The sequence below is a fragment of the Quercus suber genome, unplaced genomic scaffold, assembly GCF_002906115.3.
Source record: "Quercus suber isolate HL8 unplaced genomic scaffold, Cork oak 2.0 scaffold_1267, whole genome shotgun sequence".
In the NCBI taxonomy this organism is placed as follows: domain Eukaryota; kingdom Viridiplantae; phylum Streptophyta; class Magnoliopsida; order Fagales; family Fagaceae; genus Quercus; species Quercus suber.
The window spans coordinates 10,674-33,044 of NW_027070659.1; the positions used below are offsets into that span (position 1 = coordinate 10,674).

Sequence of the window (22,371 nt, forward strand, 5' to 3'; positions counted from 1 at the left end):
AAATTTTTTTTTTTTTTTTTTTTTTTTTTTTTTTTTTTTTTTTTAATTTTTAAATTTGTCAACGTTTGCTGGGTTAATGAACATTTTGCAAATTGTTACCTTCGAATTTAGAATACGGCATTCGATTGATATATTTTTAGGTTTGTAAAGTTGTTTATTGGTGGGATTTTGATTCAGCGCCTCAGATATTGTTCATTTTAAGCCCTTTAGCCTAGCACGCCCAGAGCCTTGTAGTTGTAGCTCAACTAGCACCTGCTGGTGTTTCCAATGGAGACATCCAGGATTCAAATCCCCTTCCCCCATTGTAACTATCGAATTATCAAAATGCCCCTTGGCCTAGGATTTTTCTTCTTTGATTTGTAAAGTTACATGGACACTCAGTTTGTATTGAAGTCACTCTCTGTCTAGTTCTTACAAGAAAAGTAGGTGCTCTTTGAGCTAGATCTTTTTGTCGATGTTTTAACTTAAAATGTGGAGCTAGCATAGAATGGTGGAACGGGATGTTGTTTGGTGCCAACGGAGATTAAAAGAATGTCGTTTTCAAATAGATTTGGGGTATTATCATTTACTATTGTAGTGTGACTTATGGATTGCTTATTGATCACCTTTTAAGTAGTGTGTGAATGGTACCTTACAGTGAGTTTGTGCCTGACTGCTTCACGAACCTTCATCGAGTCTGATTTAATATTTTTAATTTAAGTTTAGAGCTGTCCATGTATTAAAAAAGTTCGAAATTAATTAAGTTCACTTGGCTTGAGTTGTTTTGGTAATTTGTTATTATTTTAGGCTGCTGTTATCTATAGCAAGGTATTTCAACTGTACTGCTATTTCTTTTAACACCCCCTTGTGCGTTGAGGAGAACTTATAGCCAGTTTGGATGGAGGGAGAGTAGAGGGGAGTTGGCAGGAAATTGGCCATTAGATCTAGTGTAAGAAACGGGTTTAAGAAGAAATTTCAACAACAAATAAGATTTAAAGCAAAGAAAAAGATAATAGGATTGGAGTAGGAACAATCAAATATCAATTTCTAGGCTCAATAACTCATAAGGGGCTGTTTATAATAGCCTTTAATAACCCTAGAATCCTAGACCTTTGCCTTACATATAACAACAATTAAATCTTAATCATCTAACATAATTAAAAGTCACATGCTAGTCACATTATCTTTTGAAATGCTTATATAAATAGAAGGCAATGGACAAAGGGGCCTTTTTTCTTTGTTGGGCTCAAATTCTCCTGCATCACCCCCTCCCCACAAAAAAGCACACTGCTAAATTATTTCTGCAAGAGTTTTGATAGTATAGTATGGAGCCCAGAAGCTCTTTTTTTCCCTCTCTTCTTTTTTATTTGGGGGAGGGGTTGATTTACACTTGGATAGTAAACCTATTTTTTTAATATGCACATATCTGAATACATTGTTTGTTTTTGTCTTACTAAAAGCTCCTCTATGTCTTTAAAGGGCAGCCGCTAGGCTAGGAATCCTACGTTTCTCTTTTCTTTTTTTAATTGGTAAAGTGCTTGGTCACCCCATGGGTCTTGAACCTATGACCGTGCTCTCCATCCCATATGAATGGAGGAGGAAGAGTGATATGAACTGAGCTCATTGGCCTAGCAGTCCTATGCTTCTGTGACATTATGCAGGTTGACCTGTTAGTATCTTAAGCAGCTAATTCTGTGAATGCACCTCCAATCATTAACAGATAAATTTAAATTTCTGGGTACCTGTCATGCTTGATTTGGGAATGTTGATTGGTGTTGATGCCATAGTTATTCCTTCTATGAGGACTGCTTGTCTTGTGATTTGTGAATTTATTTATCATTGGGGAGAAACAATATCAACTGTTCTTTTTTGTTTATTCTTTTCTTTCTCTTTTCCAGGCACTTACATCAACAGCAGTGAAGAAAGGAGGATTCTCAACTGGGGATGTGGCAGCACAGTACAAGTACAAGAACGCAATTTTTGATGTCAAAGTTGATACAGAATCTAATGTGGGTTGCTTTGTTGTTTGAAAATGTTAGAACAGTAAATTTACGTGGTTAGTTAAGAATCTTGCGTTGTTCATTATTTTTTTTGGCAGATCTCAACAATCATTACATTCACTGAAATCCTCCCATCCACAAAGACAATTGCTTCATTTAAAGTGCCTGATTATAACTCTGGCAAGGTACAAAGTTTGGCTTCTTTTATGCTGGAAAACTCTCAAAATGATCATTGTTGCCTTAATATCTGTATTTTTACTCAATTTTTTTCCTCTGGCAGTTGGAGGTGCAATACTTCCATGACCATGCTACCTTGACAACAGCCGTTGCTTTGAACCAATCCCCTGCCATTGATGTTTCAGCCACCATTGGTACCCCAAGCATTGCTTTTGGTGCAGAGGCGGGTTATGATACTACAACTGGTAATTTTACGAAGTACACTGCTGGCCTTAGTGTGGCAAAACCAGAATCATCTGCTTCAATAATCTTGTAAGATTCAATACTCTTATGCACTGACAACTTTTTTGATTCAATGTTATCTTAATTATATTGAACTTTAGGAATTTATTCATTATAGTACTTAGTTGCCCTCTCTCTCTCTCTCTCTCTCTCAGGGGCGACAAGGGGGACAGTATAAAAGCATCATATGTGCATCACTTGGATGAGTTTAAGAAGAGTGCTGCTGTTGGAGAAATCACTAGAAAGTTCTCTACTAATGAGAACACTTTCACAGTTGGAGGGTCATATGCGATTGATAGCCTGACAGTGGTGAAAGCAAAGCTCAACAACCATGGGAAGCTAGGGGCTCTCCTGCAGCATGAGGTCATACCCAAGTCTGTGCTGACAGTCTCTGGGGAGGTTGACACCAAGGCCTTGGACAAAAATCCCAAGTTTGGATTGGCCATTGCTCTTAGGCCCTGAAGGGTTTATTGCTGTTGGATGATACAACATTGGAATTTACAACTTCTATTCAATTTTTTCGGTGGCGCATGAATTGGAGCGCATAATAATGAGTTCCACAGATGTACTTGATTCAGATTCGCAGACTTTGGATCAATTGTTTTGATACTTGAGGTCTACCATTGTCATCTGTTTCAAAGTATTTTTTTTTTTTTTTAATCTTTTTATGCTTTCCCGTTGTAGGCATTTTGACGTTTGCACATGTTATATTTGTTAGTCCTTAAATCAGGAGTTCTACGTAATTCATATGCTTTTTGAGGGTCACTTTCCAGAAATGTTTTGAGCATCGGTCATTTTCTCCCCGATCTGGGGGGTTGCAAAGTGGTGATAGTGCTATATGGTATATTGGAGTCCTGGTTTTGAAGAATATGTTTTCCTGCTTTGTGTTGATGAATCTGTCTATACTTTTTTCTATAGACCTTATGCTGGTTGTATACAACTTGATGATAATCTAACATTTTTGCCATGGTGATCTGATTTGTGCGGGCTTAGGACTGGCCTCAGAAGACGTCGCCAGGAGGTATCTCTATGATTTAGTAAATAGGATCCTAATCCAAGTTTGAGAAACGACTGACATGTCTCAAAATGCTGAGCTCTTAGTCTAATAAACTAGGTACTCCTTCCAAAAGGCTTCGGAACAAAAGGCTTCGGAACATTACTCGTGAATCAACCATAAAACAACCTGAACAAGCGATTGGGTGAGCGATTGTGTGTATGTAATGGAACCATCAAATGCAGCGAAGCATGCTACGGAAAATTTGCATTCCATTTGTTTCAAAAACAGAAAACAAGACAAGAGCCTTTTTAGAAGTTGAAAACGTTTTGTCATTCCCTTTTGCCATTTATCCTTCCGCTCCTTTGTGAGTCATCACTGGTTCACCACAATCACGAGCTCCACTATTACCTCGATCGTTACACCACCACCATTGCCACCACACTATATTTTACACATCCACTAACTTCGCCACCACCACCCCAACCTCCATGCTTATATAAAATATCAATGATTTTACACGCTAGCCAAACACCAAAGTGTTTTTGGGTAATTTTTAGATTCAACCAAAGGAAAACAGTAGTTTTTTCGGGAAAATACTTTCTACAATTTTCTACTTAAACAATAAGAGTTTTAAGTTACTAAAGCTATTTAGATGTAAGAGTGCACTCTTAAAAACTTTTTCTAATGAGAAATTATAAGATTCACATGATGAATAAACAAGTGACGTTATCCACCATTTTACTAAAAAACTGCCTCTTATTTAAAATTATTAGTTAAAAAAATTTTTTAAATAAAAATTAAATACTGACTCAATATTGAAATTTTTTTAATGAAATAATAAACAAGTGACGTGGCCTATCAAAAAACTCTAAAATTTCTTGGACGTTAGACAATTTGGGAATATGAACAATTTGGGAATAGGAAATATAGCATGAGAATACTCGATGGGGCGTCAAAGACCAGAGAACTCTAAAATTTCTCGGACGACAATTTGGAATAGGAAATATAGCATGAGAATACTCGATGGGGGCGTCAAAGACTAAAAAATAAGAAATCACATTTGGATCTCTTTCAAAAGTACGTGCCTAGTAAAACATCGGCTTACTCGCATTTGATATAAGTAAATTATCACAGCGGGCACGGAAACCATTTATTCTATACCAAAACTGTGACATTTTGGAAAATACAGTGGGGTGCCATGCCAAATTCAGTCGTAGCAAAGTAACGAGACCTGCAGCTCAAATCATTTTGAAAATATTCCATAGCTCAAGCTATCAAATCTAAAAAACTGACCTCGTAGATGTTTACACGTGTTTTATCAAACGAGCAATCAAAACAAGACATGGTTATCAATCGCTGAAGTTGGCAACCTTGAAATGTTTCAACTTTCAAGTAAAATATACATCTATTTTCCCTTTGACACGAAGGGGAACATATCAACATACTATTACCAGTGGGAGATCAATTGATGAAAACATGCCGACAGGGCTATTAGACTTGCAAACAGAGACCATAAACAAATCACAACCATGACGTACGTTTTATTTTATCAGGAATGGTTAAATACTTAAATCATCATCACAAACTACCTTTAATAAGTACGAACACCAAAAACACCAAAATCTTGAAATGCAAAAGCAATTAACTCCTAAAACACCACAAGTTTCCCAAACTCAAACGAGCCTGCATCAAACCATAGGGTACAAAAGCTTAAAGACAGTGCAATTTCATCAACCCCATGCAAAGCCAAGATACTTGTTTTTAATAAACCCGTTCATTCATCTAGCTAAATCTCACATCTACCAACTTCACATCTTAACAAACATTGATAGAAAAGCTACCACCAAAACTTTAAGTAGATCAAGAGAAGCTCAACCTCACAACCTACCTCTCCACAACCAAAATGAACTCCCAAACGTCAATGTGCACCTAATGAAAATCTCTGCAGTCTGCACATAAAGACTTAACCATGCAATAGCATAAAGACTTAAACCATAACAATGTCACTGTGCACCATAGCCCTGATGTGTTTTTGCATAACAATTCACCTCCCAAAAGCAAATGCTATATAATTATAAAAATTCTTCCACTCCCACTAAGACACCATAAGTGCCAATATGTGATTATTAAAATAAATATTGATAAATTTATCCACAAAACAGAAAACCGTATTAACAATAATATATATGCCTAGCTCACATTCTTTCAATCTTTTTAACACTGCTTACCATAATCAGCTTAGCATTACTTCAATCGCATTTCCCACAATCATTCAGAACTAAACACAGGCTATGAAGATGAAAACTTGAGCTCCACTACATGAGTTCTAAACTAATAAAAACAAAACAAGAAATTTATCCAAGTTATTGTCACCACCAGAAAACTATCAAATACAAAACTAAATTCAGATTTTCAAGACCCACTTGTCACCATAAATTTTTTAGTTAAAACTCTAAATTCTTTCAGACATCACCAACACAAACAAACAAAAAGGCATTGGAAACACAGTAAACATTTATATAAACCCTATGAAATTCCAATGCACATTAATAACCCCAATAAAATTACAACATTCATCACATTATTAACTTAAAAAACCAACTACATCTTTAATATTAACATTAAATAAAAACAAAAAAACAACCACACGATCGCAATATTAAGTAACCCAAATGAGAATTATAACCAGAATATTCAGAATAAACGCATTGATTAAACAAAATCCATGGTCTTTAAGAGCCAGACACAACACATAAGACCCTCAAAATCCATAAAACATTAAACCAAGATAAGCGTTCTCTTAGTACCACCGCAGACAAAACAACCTAATTAAAAAAAAAACACTATTACTCAACAAAAAAACAGATCTATAATAATCCCATAACCAAAACCTTAATTTTAATCAACGTTCTGCATGACATCCTCGGCCGTGAACTTGGTACCCTTTTCCTTGTCGGCGGCGGCGCGACCCTTAGCCTTGCGGTCGAGAAGAGACTTACGGTCCTTGTCGAGGCGGAGCTTGGTGATGACAACCTTGGAGGGGTTGATTCCGACGTTGACCGTCGACCCGTTGACCTTCTCGCGGGTGATCCGCTCGATGTGGATGACCCATTTGCGACGGTACACCTGGACAACCTTGCCCTCGCGGCCCTTGTAGGTGCCGCGCACGACCTGGACCTCGTCGTCTTTCCTCACCGGCATGGACCTCACGTTGTGCTTGCTCCTCAGGTCGTTTGACAGAGGCGCGCTCATCAGCACGCGCCTCACGCTCGACGGAGCTGTGAAGTGGGCCTTACGGTTCTTGCGCCGTGAGCTCGTTACTCTTGGGTTGTACTTCATTTTCGCTCTCTCTCTCTCTCTCTCTCTCTGTGAGGAAACCCTAGCTGATGGAAGTGACGGCAACCAAAGGGGAGAGTAGAAGAGATTAGGGTTTCTGAGGATTTTATAAGGAAATGATAATGGGTGGAAACGACGGCGTTTTCAGAGGATTGTATGAGGTAGGGTTTTGTGGGGGGCTTAATTAGGGTTTTTATGGTTCTGGGTCTAGCCCATTTCTTAAAACTATTGGGTTTTTTAACTTCTATTTCCAAAAAAAAAAAAAAAAAATCTATTGGGCTGCTCAGGCCCAAATAAATATTGGGCTAGTTTTTTTTTTTAAACGAATTTATTAGAGTCTCACTTGCCCACAATTTCAGGGACCCGCTTAGATTTACAATTTTATTTATTTATTATTTATAATCAATTTATAATCAATATTTATTCAAGTTAGTTCAGTTGGTAAATTAGTTTATAAAGTGTAAATTATTTCCTTACTTAAGGTTCAACTCGACATGAGCATGTGACAAATAATTTATAATAATAATATTATTATTAGGTTGTAACTTGTACTTTTGATTTTTTTTTTAGGAGAGTGAAGCAATGTAATCGTTTAAATTGATATAAAATGCAAAATTATACAATAATTAAAAAATAATTTGAATTCAAATTAAAATTTAATTATGCTTGACTTTGATATAAACATTTATTTATTTTTTTTGAGAATCAACCTTGATATAAACTAAAATATATGATTTGTCGATTGAGCTGCCCAAATTTCTGCCAAAAAATTAGTGGGATTATAAAGGAGGCTTTTCCTACACTATGTCGCCAAATAAGGGATGCCAGAATGGGCTAATCTTTTTTCTTTTGCAAGAAATGTGAAAGGCAATCACCACTGTTTTGTAAGAAAGGTATTTCCTATACCATGTAGTGCACTATGCTTTCTATCCCTTTTTTTTTTACGGTAAGTTTTGAGAACCTAAATTGAGCACCATCATCAATTATTAAAAAGTAAACACATGACCATTATTTTAACTTTTAAGTAACAGTGCATTCGAATGAACCTACTTTTATTTTTATTTATTTAAAAAAAATAAGTTACACAAAAATATAGCCATACCTAAAAAAATATAGAATTTTTTTTAATAAAAAAATTGTACATTAGTGAAAAAAGTAAAACAGATCATAAACAGTCAAGTCATGTTTTGTGGTCTGAAGATTTCCTAACAAGCGATTAAAAATTTGCAAGTCCCAACCTGATTTTCCAAATCACTTTAACCAAGAGAATTTCACTCAAAAAATTAAAAAAAGAAAAAAAATTGAAAAAAGAAAGGTTATTAATGGAGGAGTTAAGGCTAGCATTTATGAGTCATCACATGCATACCATTAATATCCCACCAATTTATAAGCTAAGCAGGGAATTTCTCACCTTCCTAAGAACCCTAGTGGTAATAACAACAACAACATTTCAAAATAGTATTTTAGAATACTTCTCTCTGTCTGTGTGTCAAGGAAGAGAAGCTAAGATGGCAATGAAAGCTTGGAGAAATCTAGGTGTGGTAGATACCATATATGAAGAAAAAGAATATGATTTCTCCTCTGCCTCCCCTTCTCTTTCCCCAACCATGTCTTCTCCTCCCACACCTCTGCATACTAGAGTAGCAGCATGGTAAAATGTTTTCCCTTCTTTTCCTATATATATATATATATATATATTTATTTGTTTTGGGTATATTGTCATATCAATTTCAATGTTCCAGAAAATCTCAACTACTTGATATTCTAATGAATTATGTTAAATATTAGGTCTTTGGCAAGGAGGCAGAAGACAGACATCTTGATATGTGTTCATGGAAGGTATTTTCATCTGCACAAGGTTAGTTGATTCATCACTCTCTTATGTGTTGCTTGATCTACCATTCTTGTTGAATTGATATGGCTTATGAAGTTTTTTTTAAGATGTTATTTTTAAAAGGGATGGTGATCCTGGGTTATATTATCACTTTGAAAATGTAAATGAGACTAGACTAAGCTTGGGGATACTGAATATGGGTGACAACCGACAATGGATGATGAAGAAATGTTCAAAAAAAAATCTGAGTAAATATATGGTGAAGGTTATAAAAAATTAGTTCAACAAGTATATTAGTTTGATTAATTTCTTATTTGACAAAATGTACATGAGGTTTTGCCAGGGTGAGCAAATTACATTTGGGAATGCAGAAAGCAATTAGGTCATATCAAATTTTTTTTTTTAATTTCCTCAATTGGCTTAGAAAAAAAAAAAAAGAAAAAAGAAGAAGAGGAGGGGGCGGCGGGGAGGGGGGGAGAATGTGGGGGTGTTTGGTCGTAGTAATTATCTTCTCTTTTTTGTGGATTTGCCGGTCCTATAGAACAAACACAAGAGATTCTGCCTTGTTTGGTGGGCCATAAGAAATAAACAAATTTGTCTACAAGTGGGTAGGAAATACCTCTCAACAACGTAGAATTTTTTGGGCCCGTGCGCAGTAAATTACTCCTAATTTTTTTTTTCATTGAAAATAGAAAAGAACTGAAGTTATTAAAAAAGAAAAAACAGTGTGATAACTTTAGACAAGGGCATACGTTACTTATGAATTATTACAAGATAATGAAGTGACATAAGAATGTCTTTAAAGATAGTAATCCGTTTTGCCATGAATTAAAAATTTGATGGCAAATGTGCTTTGATATAGAAGAAAGGTAACTGCTCATCAGAGGATTTTAGTGTAATTGCACAAGACAAATGATAACAATGTACTTATTATGAACACGGCTTGTATTTAGTGCAGTACACATCAGAATTTGGATAAAATATTAATGTGTTCAATGCACTGATACCGTGTAATATATATGTTGAGAGACAGTTATCCAAATTTTAATATATTCATTACACTGACTAAACACAAGCTTTTAACTCTTTTTATTTTATTTTATTGAACTTACACTTTAACCAAAATAACACAATGAAAATAATTTTATTCACCTAAATTCAGTGTAAAAATAAAAAATAATTAACTGCTCCTAACGAGGGACTCTTGCAATTAATGTGAAGTGAAAACAGAAAAAACAGTGTTCGGTGGTCACTTACCATGTATCAATGTGTCTCTCATTTTTGGTCCTAGGATGCCCTGACATCAAGAAGCTCATATTTAAAGCGGGAATTCGAAATGACGGAAATCTCGGAGTTGTCACTCTCTCCACCGTTGAACATAACGGCCGAAACGTTCTCTCTTGTAGCCGATTTCTGCTACGGGACCCACATCGTCATAACGCCGTTCAACGTCGCGGCTCTCAGAACGGCTGCAGAGTTACTAGAGATGACGGAGCTTAACGGCGAAGGCGAGGAGAACCTGTTGCAGATAACGGAAAACTATTTCCGTCGAATTATCACCGTTAACAGAGAGTACGCGTCCATTGTTTTCCGTTCGTGCCTGTCTCTGCTACCCGAGGCCGAAACGACGGCGTATCTAGTGAGCAGATGCGTTGAAGCGTTGAGTTCGGTGGATGACGGTGACGGCAAAGTTGCTTGTTTTGATGACGTCATTGCAATGGCTCCCGAGGATTTTCAAATAGTCGCCGAGTCCATGCACCGTCGGTTAACGTCCCACGATGTTCTTTATAGGACCGTTGATCTTTATTTCAAGGTTAGTTATTGGAGCATCACCATGTTTTGTTTTGTTTTGTTTTTTTTTTTTTTTTTTTTTTTTGAGTAACTTTGTGGCTTAATTTAGACAATTAATCGGGACTTAGATCTCTCTCCATTTCATTGATTTCAAAAACAAACGGACAGATTATTGTCCATTTAATATCAAGATTTAATTTTTATAAAACTAATAGGTTTGGTAATATATATCATTTAAAGTTATTTACTCTTCTTAATTTTTTTTTTTTTTTTTATTAAAAGATAGAATACTGTTCTTAAATTGGTGTAATGAAATTTTAAGAGACATGAATCATGATAATATAGACTCTTTTATTAATGAAAACCAAGTAATGACTTTGAAATGAATACGATCCATTTCTTTTAATATGAAAATCCTGGTCCTAAATCAAAAGGAAAATTATCACCTTCTAGGATTTATAAGTGGTAAAATATATATATATATATGTGTGTGTGTAGGCGCGCTCTTTCAAACTTCTTGAAATGATCATCTTTATTTGAAATGGTAGCCAAACAAAAAAGAAAAAAAAAATATTAGGGTGTATATTCCATATTCTTTGATGCGAAACAACTCAATGACTATATTGTACAATTTTTTTTCCTTCAATTCATTTTACTATATTATGGGTATCAGTTGTTGAAAAATTGTATTTTGAGTTTAACATAAGAGTTTGTAACAAAAACTGAGAGATGTTATGGTTGCAAAATAGAATTTTAAGTTTTAAAAATGTTCTTTTAAATCTCCCAAAATGCCTAATTAATCAGACTCTATATATTAATATATTAATTTGTAACCTTCTTTTCTTTGTTATGTAGTTGTATAATTTTGAATTCTTTCTTAATTATACACCAGGCATACAGTGGCAAGATAACGGAGGAGCAGAAAACCCATATATGTAGTTCTATTGATTGTAACAGCCTTTCACCTCAACTCCTCTTAGAGGCAGTGCAAAACCCTACAATGCCATTAAGATTCATAGTTCGAGCCATGTTGATGGAGCAACTCAACACTCGCCGCTCCATTTTCACTGTCCCTGCAGAAAGCAGCCAACCTCGCAGGCAACAATGCAAAGACCCTGTAACCCTAGGCGCTATACTTCAACGTGAGGCAGCTCTACACCAATCAGCTCATCTCAAAGCCGCAATGGACGCCACAAGCTCGCGCATCCAAAGCCTAGAGAAAGAACTAAATGTCATGAAGAAGCTGTTGGATGAGTCTGAGAAACAGCAGAGAAGCATAATGGTGTCAGCTCGGTCTGCGAGTTTCCATAACTGTAGTTTAGAGAATAAGATAGAAAGAGGTGACATAGGATCGGCTTCTTCGGGGAGCTTCCGGTTTTATGCAAGAGGAGAAAAATTAGAAGGAGGGTCTTCGTCCTTAGGCTTGGAGGGGTCGTGTACTAATGAGACTCCAAGAATAACAAAGAATATTCGACAGAGATTGATGAAGGGTTTAAAGAGTGCATTTCGAGTATCAAAATCACCCTCCAAGAATGGGGTTGAGAGCAAAAAATCAAGCCAAATGGAGCAAAATCGAGTAGGAGATGAAGATGACAATGTGATTGATATCATAAACAAGGAGAACTTGCTTTCACATTGAAATCTTGGCTCTGTAGTAGTGTAACTAGCAATCCACTTCTTCTTTTTCTCCTTTGCAGTTTAATTTGAATTTTTTTTTTTACCAAGTAGAAGAAGGGATTCAAATTTAAGTTATTCTCAATGCTAGATAGTACCATTGTGCCACGAGACCCATTATAGTTTAATTTGATTTAATATGTGTAGTTAGACACTTTAATGTTTTTTCTTTTGGAAATTTGAGAAAAGCCATAGGCCCATAGTAACCAATTCTGGGGCTTACCATGCTCAGCTTCCAATGTCATGCCTTTTGTCTTCTTTACTTGCTTTGTTTTCAACCCATCTTCGCCATTGTATCTCATTGTGGTCAGCCGGGGAAAGAAAATTCTCTATTTAAAATTGATTCATTTTATAATTTAAATTAAATACAACTGATGAAGTATGAATTCGTCAGCCAATGTATATAGACAGAAATGATCTCCAGCCTCCTGCAAGTATGTACTCTCGAGTGTGGTCACCGGTGTGGTGCCTGCCACAACGTCTCCGATGCCAAAGTCAGTATCGGAAGTTATTTAAGACAGAGCAATATAGTGTATCAGAAAATTTTTACAGTAACTATCTCAATGTGCACATACCTTATTCTTAGCCATGTGGGGGCTTTATATATGTTGTTGTAATCTCTAGTCGTTGGGCAATTAAGGTGGTTCTTAACACCCCTCTGAGTAACGTTTTCTGGCCTCATCATGTTGCTTTTAATTTTATCCCAACGGTCTGTACAACTGGTTTTGTAACCGTCCAGGGCGTTTATTGGCGGCATTGAATGAGGTGTTTAAGCCTCGTCAGTGAACTGGTAACTCGTCAGTGTAAATCCATCTCGTCGGACCAGTTTTCCTCGTCTATGCTTGATTTCGTCAGTCCCATCAATTGCCCCCGGATTTCGTGGTCGTCATGACATGTTGTGTTGACCAGGGAAGGTGAAAAGCTTTGGAATTGTAAGTGGTTGGGTTCTTGAGCCGTATTAAATGCATTGCGGCGGTGCCTTTTGGGTTGTGGCCTACGTGGCATATTTTGATTGGGGGAGTTAATGCTCTATATAATGGGTCTTATTGATTTTCCCGCTGGTTTTTTAGCTTCCCAATCCTTGGTTTTAAAACCTCCCCTCTTCCTATTTTTCCCTTACTTTTTCAAAAAATCTTTCAATCATTGCTCTGACCCTCTTCTTCTTCACCTTTTCTTTCTGCGATTTGTCCTCCGACTGGTGTGCAGTGCAGCAGTTTTCTTTATTCAAGGTAAGTTCTTCCTTCTGCTTCCTTTTATTTTGCCTATACACATTGTAGCAATTTTCTAATTTTCCATTTTTTCTTTCCTTGCTGTTTTTCTTTCTTTTGTTTGGCTTCCTTTTGGCCTTGGGGTATCCAGATTTTCCTTACTTTTTGTGTTTTCTAGTTTTCTATGTTCAATAGTTCTGAGGTTAGATTAGGCTGCCCTTTGGTTTCGTTTGTTTTTGCTCGACCTGGGGGGGCGTTAGGAAACTTTCCATATCTCAAAAATTTCATTCACGAGGGTAGCAGTTTGGCTGTTGTAGTGGCTGATTTGTTGCCTTTGCTACGTCAACCAGTCGATTGGTTTGAGAATTTAGTAAAAGAGGGTAGGACGATGTCAGAAATCAGGTCTAGTGAGCTCGAGACTGGGTTATCGTCTAGCGGTAACCCAGTGGAAGAGGATACAACCCTTTCCAATCCTCGAGAGGTTAGGGCTTTTTATGCCCTGGAGGAGGAGTGTGGGTTGGACGCGGATACATTGGGTAGATTTAGGGATAGATTTCAATTCCCAAATCGGGTTAGGGTTCGTCTGCCTGGTGAGGGGGATCGGGCCTGCCACTTCTTCCCCGGGGAGGTATGTTTCTACGAATCTGCCTTCGTCTGTGGGTTGAGGTTCCCAGTCCATCCTTTCTTCATGGAGCTTTTGGACCGTTTTGGTATCGCTCCCGGGCAGCTCATGCCTAACTCGTGGAGGATTCTGGTAAGTTGTATGGGGATTTGGTTGGCTGCTAATGACGGGGACATGCTCAGGGTTGACGAGCTTGTTTACCTTTACCGTCTGAAAGCCTCTAAAGAGCATGGGTACTACGAACTGGTGCCTTGGGAAAGAAGGACTAAGATCGTCAAGGGATTGCCGTCCTTTTTCAGGTACTGGAAGTTCAGGTTCTTCTTTGTGTTTGGGGACGATTTTGAGACACCCTCGGGCGAGTTGTGGGGTGATCTCCCAAGGTTACATCATCGGTGGGAAACCCCGACTTTAGGTGCGTCAATATTTCTTATTTGTCTCTTGAATTCTGTTGTGCTTACAACTATGGCTGCTAAACTCTTTTTTTTTTTTTTTTTAGTCAAGAGACGACCAAAGCTTAAGAGTAGGTACAGAGAGCGGGTGCAGAAGGCTATTGAGTACACGCAAATAATCGAGAGTTGGGACGATCTCGTTAATCCCAGGACTCTTTCGTTTTACTGCCTCGGGCCTGATCCTTCTGCCTTCGTCCTGTGGAACCTTGATATAGAAGGTAAAAAAAAGTAAGTTCCAGCTTCGTCAGTATCAGTCTTTTTTTTTTTTTTTTTTTTTTAATTCGCGACTAATGTTCTTCTATTGACAGAAATGACGTCAAAATTTAATAAAGACATGTACGCGAAGATGAGGGCAAAGAAGGACGAGCCCTTGTCAAATATTGGGCGAAAGACTGTGCGTGTGACCGGAAGGAGTCTATCTGCCACCCCACCAGCCTTCGTCACTCCTTTTGGTCTCCGGGACTGAGACAACGAGGACTGCTTCTTCGTCTACTTCGGTGGAGGAGCTTCCTACGCCTGTCTCTAAGAGGCCACGCCTGACGGAGAAGGAGAAGGAGAAAGGGGATTCTCGTCACTCGACAATTTGGGGGGATGAGAGGCTGGCAGTTAAAAGGGCCCACAGCATCGACACGGCTGATGACCTGAAAGCTCTTTCTGGGGTCCCTTTTAATACGGTTGCTGGTGGCCATGTCCACAGGCTTGTCCAGGTGAAGCGTTTTTACTTCTTTCATGAGCAATCCTTCCTAACCTTTTTTTTTTTTTTTTTTTTTACTGACGACTTGGTACTTCTTTTCAGGCTTTGGGAGAAGGTTTGCATATCGCTTCTGAGTATCTTACCCAAGAGGCTAAGCTGGCATCTCCTTCGTCAAGGGTGCAAGCTTTGGAGGGTGAAAAGTCGAAGCTGAAGAAGAGCCTCATCGACTCAATGGACGAAGCTACTTCTTCGAAGGAGAAGGTCAAGGTCCTGGGTGACGACCTTAGAGTGGAGCATCAGCTGAACTTGGAAAAGGACTAGCAGCTTCAAAATGCCAGGGAATCGCTGAGGACAATCGCAGCTAGATCAATTGAGGCCTTCCAAACCACTGACGAGTACAATACAGTGATCTTCAATTGGTATTTTAAAGGCTTTGAGCTCCTCCAAAGGTACATGGTCAAACATCCGACTGGAGTTGATATCGAAAACCTGGACTTAGAAGAAGTGGACAAAGAGATGGCCGCTAATAAAACTGCTCAGTCCATGGTTCCTACCGGTGAAGGTCTAGAGAATGTTCCAGTTGACGATGCTGCTGCTGTTGACACCCCTCCAACTCCTGAAGCCTGAACCTGCTACTTATGTTTTACCAGAAATATTTATTTTGTTTGTTGATCAGTGCCCGTCATGGCCTTTTTTTGTAAATCTATTTTTGAAACATCTTTTTCTTTTATTTTGGGAACACTAGTTTAACCCAGCGTTTATGGGTTTATGAAAACAATGGTAATTTGCTTGTTTGCTTTTGGTTTTAACTTACTTCTTGTATTTACCTGCGTTTGTAAGTTGCATGCTTTTAACTGCTCATGTGATGTGCTTGATGAAGCTCTTGCATCTCCTTCTTTCCACTAGCATTTTTTGTTTCTATGAGATATACCCTTTTTGGAATGATATGCGTCAGTAGCTCTGATTCGTCAAGGCGTGATTTTGCTACTTAGCCTTTTTCACGGATTTTATGATCGTTAATAGCATATATCCGTCAGAGCGGAATCTGGTTACTTGGTCATTTTTGACTCTCTTTGACTTACACATTTTGTCATCGTCAGTAACTTACATCCGTCAGAGCGGAATCTTGCTACCTAGTTATTTTAAACTCTTATGACTTACACCTTTTTTCAAGGATCTTGTTATCGTCAGTAGCTTACATCCGTCAAAGCGGAATTTTGCTACTTAGTCATTTTAGACTATGACTTACACCTTTTTTCAAGGATCTTATCGTCGTCAGTAGCTTACATCTGTCAGAGCGGAATCCTGCCACTTAGTCATTTTTTACTATGACTTACACCTTTTTTCAAGGATCTTGTCGTTGTCAATAGCTTACATCCGTTTTTTCAAGGATATTGTCATCGTCAGTAGCTTACATCCGTCAGAGCGGAATCTTGCTACTTAGTCATTTTTGACTCTTTATGCCTTGTGATCACATACACCTGCTTGTAGAGAAACGTTAGCTGAATAACTTATTTATTAATTCCAATAATGAATAATGAATACATTTCACAATTGCGTTTATTGATGGTATTTCTTCAAGTGTTCTATGTTCCACGGCCTAGGGAGTCTTTGCTCGTCTATGGTTTCTAGATAATAGCTGCCCTTCCTGGAGTAATGGACGACCCGGTAGGGTCCTTCCCACGTGGGGCCGAGTTTCCCTTGAGTGGAATCCTTGGTAGCCGGGGTTACTTTACGAAGGACGAGGTCATCAAGTTGTCTGAGCTTCACTCTCTTGTTGTAGTAGTCAGTCATCTTTTGCTGATATTCCGTTATTCTGCTACAAGCTTTATCTCTTACTTCGTCTAGGAAGTCCAGGTTGAGTTGCAAATGATCGTCATTGACTTCTTAAATGAATGCCTCCCGCCTGATGCTGGTTATTCCCACCTCAACCGGGATCACTGCTTCAGTGCCGTAGGTGAGTCTAAAGGGCGTCTCTCCTGTTGGTGTTCTCGTTGTTGTCCTGTAGGCCCACAATACATTGGGCAATTCTTCTGGCTAGGCACCCTTCACATCGTCCAGCTTCGTTTTGATAATCTTGAGCAATGTTTGATTCGTCACCTCCGTTTGTCCATTCGCTTGTGGATGACCTGGGGACGAGAATTGATTCTTGATGCCTAGGCCTGAGCAAAATTCCTTAAAGCCTTGGCTGTCGAATTGTCGTCCATTGTCTGATATGATCGTCCTTGGAATCCTAAACCTGCAAATGATGTTCTTCCATACAAAGCTCTGGATTCTGGCTTCGGTTATGGTCGCCAGCGCCTCTGCTTCAACCCATTTTATAAAATAATCAATAGCAACTAGTAAGAATTTTACCTGACCTTTGCCCTGGGGCAGCGGGCCGACGATGTCGATTCCTCACTGTGCGAACGGCCATGGGGATGAAATTGTCGTCAATTTCTCCGCTGGAAGTCGCTGAACATTTTCGAACCGTTGGCACTTGTCACATCTCTTGACGAACTCTGCCACGTCCACCTGCATAGTGGGCTAGAAATAGCCTGTTCGAATTATTTTTCTTGTCAGGGATCTGGGGCCAACATGATCCCCGCAAACACCTTCATGGATTTCCTTTAGGATGTACGTTGCTTCTTTCTCGTCAACACACCTTAGGTAAGGCATGGAGAAGCCTCTTTTGTATAGGGCGTTATTGAGGATTATGAATCTGGCTACCCTCTTTTTGATCTTCCTGGCTTCTTCTTTGTTCTGTGGGAGATGCCCGTCCTGAAGGAAGGATACAATGGGTGTCATCTAGCTGTTTGAGCTCTGGATTGCAAATGTTGGAACCTCTTCAATGTTGGGGTTTTTCTGAACTTCTATCATCAGGCCTTCTTCCACCGCTCTTTCATCTGACAAGGCTATCTTTGAGACTTCGTCTGCCATCACATTCTGGCTTCTGGGGATCTGCACGAACTCCACCTTTTCGAACTCTTGAGTCTTCGTCAATCTGAGGTACCTATGCATCCTTTCTTCTTTGGCTTCGTATACTCCCATGGCTTGCCCAATTACTAGCTTCGAATCACTCTGGATCACCAGGTTCTTAATTCCAAACTCTCTTCAAAGCCTTAACCCCGTCAGAATCCCTTCATATTTGGCCTCATTATTAGTTGCTGGGAATTTTAACTGAACTCCATATTTTAGCTTTTCTCCGTCGGGGGTGATTATGACTACCCCTACTCCTCCTCTCTTATGGGCTGATGAGCCGTCGGTCTGTATTGTCCATTGCTTGTGTTCGATGGTGAAGCCATCCTCGTCCAGGTGGGTGAATTTCGCGATGAAGTCTACTAAAGCTTGTGCTTTTATGGCTGTCCTGGGGTGGTATTAAATATCAAATTGAATGAGCTCAATCGCCCACTGGACCATTCTCCCTGCCGCCTCGGGCTTGCTCATGGACTTCTTGATTGGTTGGTCTGTCATTACCAAGATAGGATGTGCTTGGAAGTACTGCTTAAGTTTTCGTGAAGCTACTATCAGCGCGAACGTGATCTTCTCGATCTGAGGATACCTGGACTCAGCTCCTTGGAAGGCTTGGCTGATGTAATAGATGGGAAGTTGCTTCCCATCCTCTTCTCAGATCAAGGCTCCACTGACGGCCGTATCTGACACTGCTAAGTACAAGTACAAGTTCTCACCTTCTTTTGACGGGCTTAGAAGGGGTGGATTGCTTAAGTAACGTTTGAGTTCCTGGAATGCGGCCTCGCACTCGTCAATCCAAGCGAAAGCCTGCCTTAATGTCTTGATGAAGGGTAGGCATTTGTCCGTCGCTCTAAAGACGAACCTATTGAGGGATGCAATCCTTCTTGTCAGCTTCTGGACGTCCTTGATGGTCTTGGGCGAGGCCATATTGATTATGGCTTGTACCTTCTCTGGATTCGCCTCAATTCCCCTCTAGGACACCATAAATCCCAGGAATTTCCCCGAGGATACGTCAAAGACACATTTACTAGTGGTCAGCTTCATATGATATTGCTTGAGAGTAGCAAATGTCTCTTTGAGGTTGTCCAGATGAGTGAGTTCCTCCTTACTCTTGACAAGCATGTCGTCTACGTATACTTCCATGTTCCTGCCTATCTGCTTGCTAAACATTCTATTTACCAATCTCTAATAAGTGGCGCTTGCATTCTTCAGTCTGAAGGGCATTACCTTATAGCAATAGAGCCCTTGGCTGGTGATGAAGGTTGTTTTCTCCTGATCCTGTTCTGTCATTTTTATCTGGTTGTATCTAGAGAAAGCGTCCATGAACGTCAGAAGCTTGTGCCCAGTTGTAGAGTCTACCAACTGGTCTATCCTCGGGAGAGGGAAGCTATCCTTCGGGCATGCTTTGTTCAGGTCTGTAAAGTCTACGTACATTCTCCATTTCCTATTTGCTTTTTTCACCAGGACGACATTTGCGAGCCAATCTGGGTAATATACTTCACGGATGAAGCCGGTAGCCAAGAGCTTGTTAACTTCATCAGTAACTGCTTGATCTCTTTCGGGTGCGAAAACTCTTCGTCTTTGTTTGACAGGCTTCCTTTTTGGGTCTACATTCAGCCTGTGTTGGATGACTTCTGGAGATATGCCTGGCATGTCATCGTGGCTCCAAGCAAAGACGTCTAAGTTTTCTTTAAGAAATTGAACCAGCTTTGTTCTCATCTCAGGACTTAGAGTCGTCCCTATCTTGGTCGTCTTATTTGGTTCTTCATCAGATAATTCTACTGTCTCCAAGACCTCCATCTTTTCTTTTCCCTTTTCTTCGATCGTCCATGTATGGTTCTCCTTTGCGCCCACGACGGTCTGGTAACACTCCCGAGCTAACACTTGATCTCCTTTGACTTCTCCTACCCCATTCTCTATTGGGAACTTTATCTTCAGGCAGTAGGTTGACGTGGATGAATTCCACTTGTTGAACGCTGGTCTTCCAATGATTATATTGTAGGTCGAGGGACAATCTACCACCAAGAAGTCCAGATCACAGGTCAATTGCTTCAGGTAGGTTCCCACTGTCATCGTCAACGTCACTATGCCCTTGGGGTTTACCCTGTCTCCACTGAAGCTAACAAGGGGGGAGTCAAATGGACGCAATCTTTTTGGATCCAGTTTCAACTGTTGGAATGCAGGGAAGTAAATGATGTCAGTAGAGCTTCCATTGTCCATGAGGATCCTCTTTGTGTTGAACCCTTCTATTGTAAGTGCTATGACCAGGGGGTCATTGTGAGGTTGTTTCACTTCCCTAGCATCTCCTTCATTGAAAATCATGTCCTGATCGGTTCGTCTCTGTTTTAACAGGGGTGTCATGTGGACACTGTTCACCTATCGTTGATATGCTTTCTTAAAGGACTTGAATGACCCACCTGCCATGGGTCCTCCTGCGATCATCTGTATTTCCCCTATCACATTTTGAGGAGGCTGGTACCGACGGTTATTGCCCCCGGAGGTGGACTCGTGCTGACCCTTGTTTCCATCTCGGAATCTACTGTATTCCCCTTTCTTGATAAACTTCTGTAGCTTTCCTTTCTGTATCAACTCCTCAATCTGTTCTTTGAGGTCTCGACAATCTTCAGTGTAATGGCTGTGGTCCTTGTGAAATCGGCAGTATTTATTCTTATCGCGGACGTTAGGGGATGAGTGCAATGGTTGCGGCCACTTAAGGTAATGCTCGTCCTTAATCTGCGCTAAAATTTTATCGACTGGAATAATAAGAAGGGTAAATTTTACAGCTTGCGGTCCCTTGTCATCCTTCCTCCTGACTCCGTCATTGGTCCGACGATTTGGGCGCTCCCGCTTTTGCCCTCTACGATCATCATCTTTCCTTTCTTTGTCCCCTGGTCTCCCTCCATCCCTGATGGCCGCTAATGCGTCTTCGGCGTTCATGTACTTCTGTGCTTTCAGGAGCATTTCAGCCATCGTTTTTGGGGGATTCTTTGCGAGTGACGAAACGAGCTCTCTGGATCTCAACCCTGCCTTGAAGGTCGTTAGTTGCACCTTATCGTCCGCATCGTCTACCTCCAATGTTTCGTGAGTAAAGCGTTTCATGTATGACCTCAGAGTTTCCTTTTCTCCCTGCCTTATGGTAAGTAAATGATCTGCGGTTCTCTTAGGACATTGTCCTCCAATGAAGTGTCGCAAGAAGGCATTGCTCAACTGCTCGAAATTGTCAATGGACGACGTTGGCAACTTTGTAAACCATTCCCTTGCAGCTCCTTTAAGGGTGGTGGGGAAGGAGCGACACAGTATTTCGTCTGGGGGCTACTGGAGCCCTAGGGTCGTCTTAAAAGTGTTCAGATGATCCTGATGGTCCTTTAGCCCATCGAATGGTTCAAGCTGGGGCAACCGAAATTTAGACGGTACTAGGCACTCAAGGACCGTTGGCGTGAACGGCGAATCTGTTGCCCTAACCATTCGATCTACACTTCGATCTGTTTTCTCCTTGATGGCGTTTCTGAGTTCGTCCCGCCTCATCTCGTGGAGAAGGTCCGAGTTGTGCTCGATTGGAGTAGCGGGCCTTTGATGGTCACTTCTTCTGTGGCTATCTCCCTCGTTGTTTTGGTTCCCTTTAGATCGATTCTCTTCTTGTTGAAGCCGTAGTTTCAGCTCCTGATTTTGCCTAGTCGGTTCTTCAACGGTGGCTGCAAGGCTGCAGAATCCGGATTAGACTCCATGTGAGACTATGTTTTTGTATTGAACACGAAAATGTCCAACTTCCCATAGATGGCGCCAAACTGATGAAGTGTGAATTCGTCAGCCAATGTATGTAGACAGAAATGATCTCCAGCCTCCTGCAAGTATGTACCCTCGAGTGTGGTCACCGGTGTGGTGCTTGCCACAACGTCTCCGATGCCAAAGTCAGTATCGAAAGTTATTTAAGAAAGAGCAATATAGTATATCAGAGAAATTTTACAGTAACTATCTCAATGTGCACATACCTTATTCTTGGCCATGTGGGGGCTTTATATATGTTGTTGTAACCTCTAGCCGTTGGGCAATTAAGGTGGTTCTTAACACTCCTCTGAGTAACGTTTTCTGGCCTCATCATGTTGCTTTTAATTTTATCCCAACGGTCAGTACAACTGGTTTTGTAACCGTCCAGGGTGTTTATTGGCGGCATTGAATGAGGTGTTTAAGCCTCGTCAATGAACTAGTAACTCGTCAGTGTAATCCGTCTCGTCGGACCAGTTTTCCTCGTCTATGCTTGATTTCGTCAGTCCCATCAACAACTATCTAAAAATGTATATTATAACATAATTTAAAATTTTAATAATGTGACTTTATACATAACCCTATTAATTAAATCCTAAAATAAGATCTCAATA

At 39.8% G+C, this 22,371-nt stretch overlaps 4 protein-coding genes across 4 annotated transcripts in view; 2 read left to right on the forward strand and 2 right to left on the reverse strand.

Annotated features, from left to right (window-relative positions):
* Nucleotides 1-3,306, forward strand: part of LOC112000366 (mitochondrial outer membrane protein porin 2) — a gene marked incomplete in the record, with an annotated part of 3,943 nt that extends 637 nt beyond the window's left edge. The window contains 4 exon segments of the mRNA XM_065769676.1: nt 1,878-1,988; nt 2,078-2,164; nt 2,260-2,468; nt 2,594-3,306. Coding sequence (XP_065625748.1) covers nt 1,878-1,988; nt 2,078-2,164; nt 2,260-2,468; nt 2,594-2,900 — 714 coding nt within the window.
* Nucleotides 3,307-6,094: 2,788 nt separating this feature from the next.
* On the reverse strand, nt 6,095-6,879 carry LOC112000357 (large ribosomal subunit protein uL24z). Its single transcript, XM_024032472.2, has one exon. It carries the CDS (start codon nt 6,772-6,774, stop codon nt 6,334-6,336), a length of 441 nt encoding a protein of 146 aa, XP_023888240.1. The 5' UTR covers nt 6,775-6,879; the 3' UTR covers nt 6,095-6,333.
* A 1,295-nt stretch (nt 6,880-8,174) lies between these two features.
* LOC112000394 (BTB/POZ domain-containing protein At3g49900) lies at nt 8,175-12,230 on the forward strand. Its single transcript, XM_065769675.1, has 4 exons — nt 8,175-8,422; nt 8,560-8,629; nt 9,897-10,418; nt 11,289-12,230. The coding sequence occupies exons 1-4, from the start codon at nt 8,280-8,282 to the stop codon at nt 12,033-12,035; spliced, it is 1,482 nt and encodes a 493-aa protein (XP_065625747.1). The 5' UTR covers nt 8,175-8,279; the 3' UTR covers nt 12,036-12,230.
* Nucleotides 12,231-20,371: 8,141 nt separating this feature from the next.
* Nucleotides 20,372-21,094, reverse strand: LOC112000374 (uncharacterized). The gene has a single exon (XM_024032492.1). The coding sequence runs from the start codon at nt 21,092-21,094 to the stop codon at nt 20,372-20,374; it is 723 nt and encodes a 240-aa protein (XP_023888260.1).
* Between the last annotated feature and the right edge of the window lie 1,277 nt (nt 21,095-22,371).